This window comes from Chroicocephalus ridibundus, chromosome 4 (genome assembly GCF_963924245.1).
Source record: "Chroicocephalus ridibundus chromosome 4, bChrRid1.1, whole genome shotgun sequence".
NCBI lineage: Eukaryota > Metazoa > Chordata > Aves > Charadriiformes > Laridae > Chroicocephalus > Chroicocephalus ridibundus.
Window position 1 is genome coordinate 33,859,005 of NC_086287.1, and position 14,331 is coordinate 33,873,335.

At 38.2% G+C, this 14,331-nt stretch overlaps 1 protein-coding gene across 1 annotated transcript in view; it reads right to left on the minus strand.

The window, feature by feature from the left end:
- SCFD1 (sec1 family domain containing 1) overlaps window positions 1-14,331 on the minus strand; it is a 54,235-nt gene that overhangs the window by 37,914 nt on the left and 1,990 nt on the right. Inside the window, exons 2-9 of the mRNA XM_063332155.1 lie at window positions 11,760-11,830; window positions 10,813-10,901; window positions 9,728-9,818; window positions 8,771-8,893; window positions 7,766-7,853; window positions 3,424-3,513; window positions 2,181-2,236; window positions 1,101-1,186 (exon numbers count right to left, since the gene is read on the minus strand). Coding sequence (XP_063188225.1) covers window positions 1,101-1,186; window positions 2,181-2,236; window positions 3,424-3,513; window positions 7,766-7,853; window positions 8,771-8,893; window positions 9,728-9,818; window positions 10,813-10,901; window positions 11,760-11,830 — 694 coding nt within the window. The remainder of the gene's footprint in view (window positions 1-1,100; window positions 1,187-2,180; window positions 2,237-3,423; window positions 3,514-7,765; window positions 7,854-8,770; window positions 8,894-9,727; window positions 9,819-10,812; window positions 10,902-11,759; window positions 11,831-14,331) is intronic.

Here is a 14,331-nt window from a genome sequence, read left to right on the forward strand (position 1 = left end):
GAACAGAGTAAATGCCTGTTAATTCCATGCTCTGGATTTCCTTGCAGTAAGTATTTTATGTAGATATATGATCTCAAGAACCTTAATAACCTGATTCTGAAAACCAAACTAAAGATCAGAAGCCATTTAACTGGTTAAAGGCTCCCACATTTCCCTTTCCTTGAATTTTGATTTTCTGAGGGTAATGATGCTATACTATCAGGAAAACAAGTGACCCCTCTGGAGGAAAAACAGTGGTTACAGTTCAGTTCCCAGGAAAATGAGACAACTGGTATTTCACAGCTATTTCTCTCCTAATACTTTTCAATCTCATTCCATTTTACCACCCTTGATGTTTTTTCTGTCTTTTATCCGAGCTCTACTCTTAATTTGAGATAAAAATATGACGAATATTTTACATCCAGTTAGGAGATCATAACTATTTCCTTCAGCTACAGTCTTCCCAATACATCCCATCTTTTCATGTACAGTATAAACTCCTGTAATACACTTTCCTAAGGCAGCCTGGCTATCTCAGGGCAATGGTATACACAGCAGGCAAGCATCCACAATGTCTTTTCTCACGCCGCTTTCCCTTCAAAGGATTAATGGTCATGACTCAACAGTCCTTAACTATTTAATTATCCAAGTGGTAGTCCTTAAGCAGTCCTCCTCTGGTAGATATAGGGATCAGCTGAGAAACACTGGCTTCTGACATAACTACAACTGGTAAAGTGCTCACAAGTGAGAAAAGGGTATTTCTTTCTTTTTAATGGACTAAAGTTTGATAACAGATATGTTCAGACATCCAACCGCGTATTGTGGTCCTGTAAACTGAGTGTAATTGCAGCAGCTTGGTTCTTGCTGGGTTTAGAGGTTGATCAAAATTACCCAGTTCGCCAAATAATTTTTGTCTCGCTGTCCTAGGACTGCACGCTTATTAACTATAAAAGTTTTCAAATGGGTTATGCTCCTTTAAGAGTATGTACATTTTTTAATATAGGATTTTGAACCAAATTCTTGTAGATAGTTTTCAGTACAGTGGTGACTTATCCTAATGAGGTATTTCATACAACTGAAATACGAGAAATAAAAATACACAGTTACTACTAACACCATACCTGAACTGGCCAGCTCCAAGCGTATCACCTGTAAAAAGACTGTTTCTGGCATCTCTTAGATTCTCTCTGAGCTTCTTATCTAATTTCTGAGGGGGGGGAAAAATAAAACAGCTTTTAACAAACCACTGGTTTTCCTAAACTCTTTATATGATCAACATTTTAAGATTTATTGTGCTGTTTTGTAGTTTATAAATGTCTCAGCTGCAGAAAGCCTAGGTCCACCGCACAAGAGAAAGACAGAAATCTCTTCCTTCTATATTCTCCCTCCAGCATTTATATCTATATCCAGGACTACACAGATACTTCCTTTAGGTCCACTAATCTCCTCCCAGGCAATTAGCACCCTCTCCCTAAACATGCGAATAGAAACTACCAGTAGGAGGCACCAAGAGGGAACCACAGCAGAAGCAGCAAACTGGGCTGTCAGACGCTGCCACGCTAAGTGTTTCATAAAACTGAGATTACCCTCAATATGAATGCGTGCACACGGAACGCTTAGGTTTAATCAGTAGTAAGGCTTCACCGACACAGACAGATGTGAGGAAGATGGAAGAAATGAAGCACAGTGACTCCTAATAGAGACAGTGCTGGAGAGATTTTTAATTGTGATTTAGTTTAGTAACTTCACCCCAACTTGATGATCAAGTTCAGCGTCAGTTTACTTTGACATTGTAAAAATGTCTTGTACTTAGGGGGTTTCCCAGTAAGATAGCTAAATATTTCTTAATAAGGCACACAGAAAAACCCAGGCCAGACAGCCACTTTTTAAACTGTGTAGATACAGCTTAATGGTTGTAATTATAATGCCCATCAGAAAATCTTGATAAACCTCTAGATTAGGAATGATTATTCACGTTGAAGTTTCTCCTCAGCTGATTTCATAATATTACATTTTCTACATATGAATTCCATAGAACTGAAGTCAGAAAGGAAAGCTGGTGTATCTCCTTTCCAGTATCTCCTTCCTTCACAAGGAAAAGGATACAATGACACTAAATCTCCGCCTAGTATAGAGAAAAGTAAACTAGCTGTTAGGAAAGTTTTAAAACAATGATATTTGTTCAGAAAATAGTTTCTTACCACTGCCACCATTTCAGCTGCAGTTCCTCTTGAGCATCTGATTATAGGAATAGCTCCTAATAAAAGATACATTGACTTCTACTTGCATTGTAATTCTCGGATTATAAATTACTGTATTTTTCATAAAACAAATTTTTAGTAACATTCTGAAATTAAATTTTTCAAGTGGACAATACAAACACATATTAAATTTCTCTCTTGCAGTTTTTATCTATGAAACAAAAAATACAATATAGAAATACTAAATAAAGTTTTACAAAAGTTAAGTGAATACGTCATACAGGAATTTATGAGAAGTACACTGTACACAAGAAAGAAACCAAATGTACCGTGGAGGGGACAAACTACCTCACACAGAAGCATTAGAACTTAGTTTCAAAAGGTCAGAAGTCCCTTGAAAACAGTAAGTACTATACCACCACTGCCACCACAATTTATCAGTTATAACTCCCTGCAGAGTAATGTTATTTTCAAAAGCACATTTTCCATTGGCTTTCAGGTTTCAAAATCTTTAGCTACTGTTCCTCACTTACCTATATAAATATGAAAATTCCAATAACATAGAGTTTAAGTGACTGAGTAGAAGAGATTTAATTTGCATCACACTAACACTTGAAAGAACTCCGTATGTTCAAGGCAATGTCTCTTGAGCAGACTGCCCCCTCGTGATCTCCAGCTCCCCTTGTAGGAATGCTAACTCAGACTGACTGATTTCAGTGAGAACTTAGATTAAATGTCACCACTGTGAAAAATGTATGAGCTAAGCATCAAGAAAACTCACAATAAAATAAGTAAATTTAATATATCTTCCTATTCCTTGAGTTATTTCAGTTAGATCTTTGCAGGGTTTGTTCGAGGGTGTTTTTTTCTTCTTTTTCTGTAGGGTTTTTTTTTGAGAGCTACAAATCCAAACTCAAAGCACTATTGATCTTCACTGCAAACTAAGATTTTGTATAAACAACGACTCCAAACCTTTGCATTTCAGTATTATTCTCCCATTGCTGCTGAAGTCTAAGACTCAACTCACATGCAGGACAGCCTTTATTGTCTTTTGCAGTGATGTACAGCAATAATCTGAGCAAGATCATTAACCCACCCCATGAACTATTAAGATTTCTGTCACAGATCTAATTCTGCCTTTAATTTGCTATATGACATCACTAAACTTCTAGGTATCTCATTGAGTATGGATCTTTTCTGGAAGGAAAACAGATGGAAAATATGCTAGAATTTGTAAACTTACCAAGTGTAACAAAAAAACAGAAGAGGCTATCAACAATAGTGTCCATTATAGTTTCCATTTCTGTGTCCGTTATATCTGGTCGGTTAATGGCTAAAACAGTGTGGAAAAGAGTTAAGAACAGGGTTAAAGAAGTTCATGCCACTTTTTAATACTGAGATAGCAATCCTCCTCTTACCTAATGCCTGTTAATGGCCAACAGCTTTTGCTGCAGAAGAGATCAAATCGTGAAATACCCTTCTTAGCACATCCACTAGCTCCTCCCCCCCTTTTTCTTATTTCTTTTTTTGAGGAAAAAAAATGGGAGAACTTAATTATTGCTCACTGTATAAGGTCAAACATGACATAATCATTTCCAATTGTCTCTGACAATGCATACTGTAACTTCTCGATAGTGTTAGTATTGCATTACTAAAAACCTCCTAGAAAATGACATTACAGAACAGAAATGCCTATTGACTTGGAAACCATTTTTCAGATATAAAATCCTCAAGAACTACTTGTGTAATTTAAAGAGAATTATGGTTTGAGATTATCTATATTTAAAAATTCTAAATCCCACCTCTCGTAAGGGAAATTCCTTTTATTTTTCCCTTTTTTTATTTTTTAAATAAATTCACTGTGAGTCTCTAGGTTAGTGGTAATTCACAACTTCTAAAACATTTCACACTAGAGATATAAAGATTTCCCTCACTTATTTAGGTCAGAACAAGAGACACGTAGCAACATTTCTCTTAAATAATTAACACTGACAAGAACATAATAGCCAACAGGAAATATCAAACCTAATTTTATCACAATTCTCAACTCAAGCACTACCTCAGGATTCGTGTCATAAATCCCATCCTCCTTTGTTTTATTTTACCTTTAAAAATTTCTCACATAATTACTTGTCTTATAGTCTTTCTTCAAAAATGAACTTCAAAGCTCTGAACATTAATAAGCCTTCCATTCCAAATTTATGCATGGCCAGCCATAATCATTCTCTAGCTTTAAAAGGGCTTTTTTCTTCACAGCTTTCGTCCTCTAATAACTTTAGAGAAATGGATTATATTAGCAATTTCTATCAGCAGCTATATGTAGTAAGTCAAACTTTTCACTTGGCTGCTAGGATGAGAGCAGCAATAGGAGTGCCGCCCCCTCCAAGCATTTTTTTTATTCTGAGTTCAAGTTTTGAAATATCAGCACCAAGAAAGGCAGACTGCTCCCAGTACTTATTTTTCTGTAATTACAAAACTTTGAAATTAACTGGGGCTACCATTCTGTAATTATCTCCAACTAACGGTCTCCCAGTTTACAGGGGGTAAATAATCTTATTTTTATTCCCTTGCCTTTTTTAACTTTAAAATTTAATTCCCTCTCTACAATTATGTTTAAGGTACTCATTTATGATGTTGCAGTAATCTGCATACTGTCAGTGCCTTCTAATTTTGTGCAATGTGCACATTTTACAAGCACATTCCTTTTTTTTTTGTACCATAGCAATCAACACAAATATTCAATATTACTGCCCCTTAGGTCAACCTTTGAGAAACTCCATTAATAATCTTTCAGTAAAACGTTCTGTCATGTCTTCTACATATTCCTCTCTCTGCACTGTAACACGCTTATTGGGGACGCATCTATTAAATAAAAGTAAGCTTAGGTCTCCTACATTTTCTTGTTGTTTTACAAAATCGACCCAAATTTGATGAAGAAGCATTCAAATAGCATCAAATAGGGTGCCAGGAACATCAACTTTATACCACTATTACCCATTTACTCTTTCTTCTACACAGTCATAGAAAAACAGAACCAGAGGTAGCCTGAGGGATTATCTAGTCAGTCCTCTTGCCCAAAGATGAGTCAAACCTATTTATTCCTGCGTCTAAACCAATTCCCAGAGCCTCTTGGTCATTACAATGCCATAATGTTTATAGGTAATCTATTCTAATATTTCACTATCTTTAAGGTTAGAAAGCACTCCTAATATCTGACCAGAAACTTTCTTGTTGCAATTTAAGCTCATCACTTCTTGTCCATTACTACCTGGACAGAGAGAATGTGTTATCTCCTTTCTATCTGTGAAAGCCTTTTACATAATTGAAGAATGTTATCACGCTTATTTGTCCTGGTATTACCTCTCTGTAAACGCAGTCATACAGCCAGGAAATCAGGAAGCTGAAAATTAGCCTTTTTTGTTATTTTTGTTCTTAGTTCACCCATTCAGCTACATGCGTGGCCACACATGGCAGTGCTGATGCAGGAACAGCAGCCGTCTCTCATCACCGTCAGATTTACATTGACTTATGTAGATTATGAAACTATACACAAACTGGCAGTTTCCTGCTAGGGTTACTCTCCAAAGGCAAAAAAGACGACTTCTTCTTCACCCCTGCACTCCTGCTGCCTGCCTGTGTCAGATCTAGACCTCACACAGCAAGATGGATCGGCTCAGCGCTCTAATGGAAAACGAATCACTCTCTGCGGGAGATTAGATTTCTGTTCGATCAACTTTTGGAAACAGCCCACTTCTAGATTGGGTTAAACATAGTGTGAAACCACGTGTCATATGGCAAATTTCAGCAGCCCGAGAGAGGAAAACAAACCACATAAAAACCAACGGGTGCAAAACGTTTTCAGTCATTTTAATTCAAATTCTTTGTTAGATAGCAGGAATATTATGAGAGCTGGTCAAGTATCTTTACATACACAAACACTTCACAAAACAATTATTACTAAAACTCTTAACACCAGGTTTTACTAAAAAAAAAAAAAAGTCTGCTTTTCAAATGAAAATGATATTCTGATAACAGAATCAATCCCCTGTGTGACAAAACTCAGTATTACGGATGCAGTTTTAAAGAAAGGTACTGAATTTAGAAACTGGGCGAGAGAGAAGAAAAATCTCACTGCTAAATGTTAGACACACGGAGGCTTCTCATCTCCACCTGGTCACTAGCAAGTATTCAGTGCATCCAAATAGATCGGGAATTAACTGGGTGTGACACTGTGACCACACTGAAGTAATGAGGAGTTGCTGCTAAAAAAGGGATACCTTGTCTCTGACTTAAACAGTGCTGCTGCTTCCCTTGCATTGGATTTGTAGATCACATAAATAAGCTGGTATTTTTTATGGAATGAGTCAACCAAACTAACACTCTGCAGCTCCGAAATTACTAATTCTGATGTAAAAGGAGGAGAAGATGAGGGAAACTACAGCAGGGGCAGCAAGACAACCCACTCTGTAACAGCTAGCCATTTGAGTAAGAGGGGTGGGAGAGGCAGAGCGGTAGTTCTCTATTGATTTAGCATATTGAACGGGTCAGGGGAGCACAAAAATCAGATCAAAGGAGGGTGAAAAACCATGTGGACAATTATGACAACTAGTATATATGTTCACTTGAGCTGCTGCAGCACCATAGCTGTAGAGGTAACTGACCTAAGGCAGCCACTTGGTTTCCCTGCTAGGTTCCAAAACGGGTCCAACAGAAGTCCCCAGAAAATAAAAGAAGAGTTCCATGAGGCTGACTTCACCTGCAACTCTGAGACGTTACAAAGAAGCTGACATGCTTGGCTCACGTGCTTACAGAAGCAATCAGCATTTCTTCATTTCCAGATTGCCCTTTCCCAGATTCTTCCCTGCGCTACTCCAGCCCCTGATCCTAACCATCTCACCTTGCACACCTGCACACGTTTTCACATGTTGAATAAGAAAAGTAGATACCAACTGGTGACTGTCTAGAACATACAAGAAACTCTAGCAGTTAAAGTCATCTTTCTTGCTTTGCAGTCCTTACAGTAACTTTCCAACCGACCGTTCACACAGAAACAAAACACTTAATTCCTTAAGAACTGCAGAAGGGATTATGACTAAATATTGGTGTGTAAACACAGCAGTCGCCCAGAGTGTCTATCTACATGTGCAAACAATATGAACTTTTTTCTGTATTAAATAGAATCATAGAATGGTGTGGGTTGGAAGGGACCTTAAAGATCATCTAATTCCAACCCCCCTGCCATGGGCAGGGACACCTTCCATTAGACCAGGTTACTTATTATTCCATGTATAAAAAGACCTATTATCCACAAATGCCTATACTGCAGTTTTGCTTTACTAAATTTGTTATTTAAAAATACTTAATTATTTTTCAATTTTACAACAGCCATGTAGTAAAGATGCTGAAGAAGTATCTAAGTATCTAAGAACTGCTTCCTTCATGACTTTAAACTACGCATCTAACATTATCCTGAATTCCAAGTAGATCAAAGCAAAATAAAATCATTGCCTGGTATTAGCCACAATTTCAAAAGTAACCTTCAACATTATACATTCCAGTACTATTTCTATATAAATTTTACTTACCACGATACGAAACAAGTTCTTTGTTTTGGTTACACAATACGAACATGTCATCTTCTAAAGTAATAAAATTAAGATATTGATCAAACACCTAGAAATCAAGGAATAATGGTCAGAACAGTCCAGAGTGAAGCAGCATAAAAAAAACCTATCTGTGATTTATTGCTACTTGTTTTTGAACCTTTTACAGAACTACCTATTAAAAGAAAGCATACCTGTCCATTCAGGAAAAAAATTAAGCCTTTCTATAGCATAATCTGTTAATGGGACATCACAACAGAAAAACAGATTTAAGAAAGTTAGTTCACAGTCCTGCACTAATTTACTGCTGCTGAAGACCTAAGGCTTAAACAAGACTAGTATTTTTCATTTAATTTCACAACAGTTTCTTTCTCTCATGACAGTAGTACTCACTAACAGGAGTGAGAAGAAGTGAATGTATTTACATACATATGAAAACAATTAGTTAATAATTTGCAGGTTTTGATACAGGCATTCAATAAAATTAAGAAGGTACATACCTGCTACCTGTCTTTAAATCATAAAGGTAGAGGACTGAAGAACAGTGTGTACGTACATATGAAACATCCACCTCTGCAGTACACTGACTATTTAAAGTGACAACTGCACTCATAACGTACTTTTCATGTATTTAGGAGCTAAAACCCCCACCCCATTATATATGTACTGGATGTACTCATTGAGCTGATGGGATAGGGAATATCCTGAAACCACTACATTTCCCTTTATCATTGAGCACAAAGTTCTTGCAGCACTTGGACTTTTGACTAAGCTGAAGCATAGTACTAAACTGCATCACTGAGATGACTGTAGATTCGCTTTTTTTGCCCCGATAAATCTATGCCTGACACTGAATCTAGCTAAACATTTATTTTGTTCATGATTCAGTCAGAAAAGCTGTGTATGGCGCTGAAGTGGTCACGTAAGAATGCAAGAACACCTGTAATGGTAGTATCTTTAACGTTAGAGACTAGGGGAATTTCTTACCTTAGCCACTTGAGTTACTGCATTAGCACCTATGGCAGCATTTGCAATATCTTCCAGTTTACTTCTCGAAATGGCAGAAATAAAGTTTAAATAATAAGATTCATAAAGCTGGTTTCGAAGATCCTAAAAGGAAGGAAAAACACAACCTTTTTCCTGAATAAGTACTAATATATTTCTGACTAATTAAAAAACATTCTTCTACTATGTGAGGTTCCAATTATCCACAGTGGAACTAAATTTTCGGAAGTGCTTAGCGCTCTGTTCACACAGCCCCACAGGCAGTGTTTTGACTACGTAACTAGATATAACTAACCTAGCACAGAACTGCAAAAACCAGAAATGAAATTTAAGCTATCAGATAGCAACTACTGCTCCACACCTTACCACTGACCAAAAGTACCCTTTGCTCTTCTTCCTTCCTGTGGTGAAGACGTCGACCTTCCATTAATTCCTCCCAGAGAATGTGAAAAAATGAGGTTATCCAAGTCCTACCCTCCCAGCTCAAAGCAGAGCCAAATAGAGCAAGCGGCTCAGGATTGTGTCCAGCTGAGTTTTGAACATCTCCAAGGATGGAGATTCCACAAACTCTCCAGGCAATCTGTTCCAGCATTCCACCACCCTCATTAAAATAGCTTTTTCTTCTGTTTAAATGGAATTACCTATATTTTGATTTGTGTCCCCTGCATCTGTCTTTTCACTCCCAAAACTCTCTCTCCAAAACACAGAAGACATATTTGCCCTTCTGTTTTCTGGGAAATTGAAGTTTGGTATGTAAAAATGTTGGGAAATATTTTTTCAACAAATATGTGCTAATATATAAAAAATGCAAGCAAAGGTGTTCAGACACACACACAAGAACTAAATATAAAATGGTCACACTCCGGTGAGTGCAGGATTATTTCACATACACTATCTCTGTTGCGTCTACTCATTTGAAACATTAAGCGTGCAAGTTACCTGGCACATTCTGTCAATATTTTCTTCTGTTGGCATTACAAAGTAAACAGCTGGAACATCTGGAATAGCATCCCGATCTGAATGCAAAAGCCTGAAAGGCAGAAAAAATAAAACTCTAGTACGTTCCTCCTCCGATTTGTATAAAATTATAAAAGTTAAATTATTTATTTATACAGACACATTTAATTTCCTGCAATTTCTCCCTATATTTCACTAGATTTTAGCAAGAACGAAACGTGGAAAAATAGCAAAATCATATTTGTATAATTTTTGGCTGAATATATTAATACAGGTCTCCAAAGTTGATTGAAAACTTGAGAAAAGGCTTCGCAAATCTTCAAAAACAGATTCACCCATTCAGAGGAAGGTAAAATAGTGCATCCACAAGGTTCATACACCAATTATTAATTCTTGGCATAACAAAAAACCTGCATATCTTATACTATTAAACTTGACTTTCCTGCTCATTAAAACAAAGACGCCCAAGGTGCTTACATGTTTCTCTCACATTTCTGCTGATATGTCAACATGTTAAACCGTGTTTCCATTTCTAGCCTTCACTTAGTAAAAGTTAATAAAGTTTTGAAAAAAATAAATGTACATTCAAAGATCTTCCATTACTATTACCACAGCTAGGGAATGACAATGAACTAAATAAACGTAACCTGGAGAAAGAAAAATGTGAAATCTCTTAAAATAATACTTAAAGATTCCATATCTTTGACAAGAGACAATTAAAATCTACATGCAAAAAGACAAGCAGAGAATATGCACAGCCCCTTGAAACAGTTTGTGCCAAAATAATTTTAAGATGTATGAATACAGAGGGAATTGTACAGACAGATTCCCCAAAACACCGATTGGATAATTCGTATTTTTGAGCAGGGGCCTCCTCTACTTAGTAAGAAATCCTACTGAACAGTGGTTGGAATGACTTTTCCACTCCCTGATTCTGAATAATATCACACGACTTTAGAAACAAGTCAGGGTATAATCTTTATTTTAGTAGTTATTCATCAAATGATTTTCATTGTTTTGTTTGTGATTTTGAGGAAATATTAAAGTTCTTCTTTTTTTCTACTTACAAATGCAAAGTGATCCCCATATCTCTAAGCTCTTTCACTGACAGCAAAGGTGAGATTATATCTTGGCCAAATCTGTCATAAATGAGAACCTGAAAGAGATACACATCTTTTTACAAAGCGGTATAAAAAGTGGTCACAGTAGAATACAGGATACAGTGGACAAAGGAATTCAGGTTTAAGGAACTACTGTCCTAACCTGAAGTGTGCTAAACGTTTACCAATTTATAATACATTAATTTGTCATGGACTTCTATTTGTGCTTACTAATACAGAAAGAATAAAAGAAAAGAAACTCAATGATAAAGGGAAATAAATTCATCACTTCCATCACCTGAAAAGTGTCGGTGAAACAGGAATCTGCTGTCAGAAATTTGTTATTGTAACTGCAGAATTTCTCTGACTGCATTCAGGAGGAAACAAAAGGAGAAGCAGAGAGGAAAAAAAAGGAACTAGCAAAAAAAAAAAAGAGACAACAGAATGGATGAAGAGACAGAATATATGCTCTGTAGTAACAAAAACTTTTACACAAACTACTTTTAAAGCTAATAAAGATAGCTTGAGCTCAGCATGTCCTAAATTTAAGGCTATCAATAGTTCTTCCCTTTCTATGGGCTTTTTTCTGACTCTCTGAGTTCATCTGTAAGGTATCATGTAAGTTTCTGCCAATAGGTATCAATGAAACCTAAGTATATTTCAAAAATGTCCTTTGTTGCTCATTAAAATATTGCCTAAAGGATCAGTCATTGTGTCTTCGAGTAGCCAATACCTCAAATAGGTATTCTTCTTAGCAATTCTGCTATTCAATTCTGTATATTCGTAACACACACAAAAAATTATTTTCTACAAGTTAAGAACGTAGAAAAGGTACTCGAGTTAATGAGAATTTGAAAATCTGAACTTTTTTGGACACTATAAAATTACCCTATTCCTGTTCAAATAGTTCTTACCTTCCATACTGGTTCTCCTGTGCTGTTTTTAACAGGAGGAACATTGAAGTTCAGCATACGTTTCAAAGCCACTGGAAAATAATGCAGAATAATGCTTTACTCTCTTTACACTTCAACAATAGAGATTAAATACACTACCAGGATTTTATTATATGTTTCATTTGAGAGGAAAACCATCATAAAATACAAACACAAGTCACGTTTTCATTATTTTTATGAAGCTTTGACTGACAAGTGGCACATGTCAGCTAGAATTTATGGGCTCTGGAACATGCCGCAAAAGGAAAAGAAACAAGTCCCAAACCATGAAGAAAGAATCTCCTTAATTACACGGGCTATACTCTGTCACAGTTTGCCTTAAAAATATTTCCAGTATCTTCCTGAAGGTGCCTTCTGTACAGTAGGAACTAGTTTGCTTTATTCCCCTGATCTGCTTTTCCTACCCCGCAGAACACAGCAAAAAGCAAAAAAAATACCTTTTCACCTGACTAACACTGACAGATATTTTGAAATGTTTTGAGAACTCCCAGGAAAAAATTGCTGCTTCGAGGAGTACAAAAATACCCCTCATTTGCAGCAGGAAAACTCTGTGAAACAGGAATGAGCTTTCATTTAACCTCCCACTCAACACAGAAGCCACACAGATTCCTTCATCTACCTCTAACTTACACATCCACTCATTAAGGAGTCCTTCCTCATTTATCTGATTAAACAATACATTATGTGCTGTTCTCCCGTCTTTGACTAGAAGCAAAAGACTATTTGCATCACTTTAAGTTAGTGGCTATTCTCTTCAAACTCATAAACAAAATCATCACAAAGCTTTGCAAAGAGGAAAAACTTTCAGAAATCAGGGCAATATACACCACTTTGCTCATAAATGGAGAGCAGCAGAAACTGTTAACTTCTAACTCTTGGGCTGAAGGAGGCTTGTGAGCACACTCAGTGCAGTTCCCCGGGGGGTTAGAGTATCATAGGACAGCTCAGGCTGGAAAGGACCTCAGGAGATCTCCAGTCCAACCTCCTGCTCAAGCAGGGCCAGCTGTGAGGCCAGGCCAGGCTGCTCAGGGATTTATCCAGCCAAATCTTGAAAACCTCCAGAGACGGAGATGCCACAACCACCCTGCGCAACCTGTGGCACTGACCGTCCTTGTGGTGAAAGAGTTCTTCCGTATATCCAGCTTGAATATCTCATTTCAGTTTATGCCTGCTGTTCATCACCCTCCTGCCATGCAGCACCCCAGGGAGCCTGGCTCCGTCTTCTCAATGCCTTCCCCACAGGTACCGGGGAGCTGATGTTAGGTCCCCCCATGAAGCCGCCTTTCCTCCAGGCCGAAAAAGCCCCAGTCCTGCAGCCTCACCTCACAGGGCAAGTGCTCCAGCCCCTGACCATCTTGGTAGTCCTTTGCTGAACTCCCTTTAACTGACCAACACCTTTCCTGTACTGGTAGCCACAAACTGTTCACAGTAACTAGATGTGGCCTCCTGGGGCTGAGAAGGGGGATGATAATCACTTCCCTCGATCTCCTGGCTGTGCTCCTGTGAACGTGGCTCAGGATGCTGCTATGTCGGGGCACACTGTGGGCTGATGTTCAGCTCGCTGCCCACTGAGAGCCCTTGCGGGCCCTTTTGGCAGAGCTGCTCTCTGGTCTCCCAGTCCCCCGCACTATTGCCCGAACGTTGCAAGGGGTTCATCCTTTCCAGGTGCAGGAATTTCATAAGGTCCCTGTTGGCCTATTCCTCCGCCCCATCTAGGTCCCTCTGAGTGGCAGCTCTGCCCTCGAGTCTATCGACCGATTCCCCCAGTTTGCTGTCACTTGCACACTTAATGAGAGTGCACTTTGACACCTCCTCCAGGTCACTGATAGCGTTTTTAAACAGGACAGGTCACAGGACAGACCCATGGGGTACTCCAGATGTTACCAACCTCCAGGTACAGTATGTCTGATTAATCACAACCCCCTGAGCCTGACCATCCAATCATTTTTTTTACTTACCTAGTTATCCATTGCTCCAGCCCATAACATCCTAACTTGGATACAAGGATACAATGCCAGAAGTGTTGCTGCAGTCAAGGCAAATGACATACTCTGCTCTCCTGCTGCCTACAAACCCAGGCATTTTACCACTGAAGACAATCAGGCTAGTCAAGCATGATTTACCATACATAAATCCATGCTTGCCTTCTTCACTTGAGGAGAAATATTTTCCAAGAGGATTCACTCTATGATTGACTCCAAAGTGACACAAAGGCGTGGGAGAACTTGTTGGTGAAAACTGAGGCACAGGCGGCATTGGGTACCTCAGCCTTATCTACGTCCATCACCACTAAATACCGGCTCCATTTAGCAGTGATCCAACATTTTTCCTTATTCATGTTTTCACTACTGATGTTGCAGCAGAAGTTCTCATTGCTCTTGACATGTGCTTCAGGTCTCAGCTCCATCTGAACTTTGGCTTTCCTAACACCATCCATCCATGCCCAGGCAATGTTTCTAAAGTCCTCCTTCGCAGTCCGACGCTCCCTCCTCCTCCCGTGTGCTGCCTTTTCAAACCATGTTACCAGCAGTGA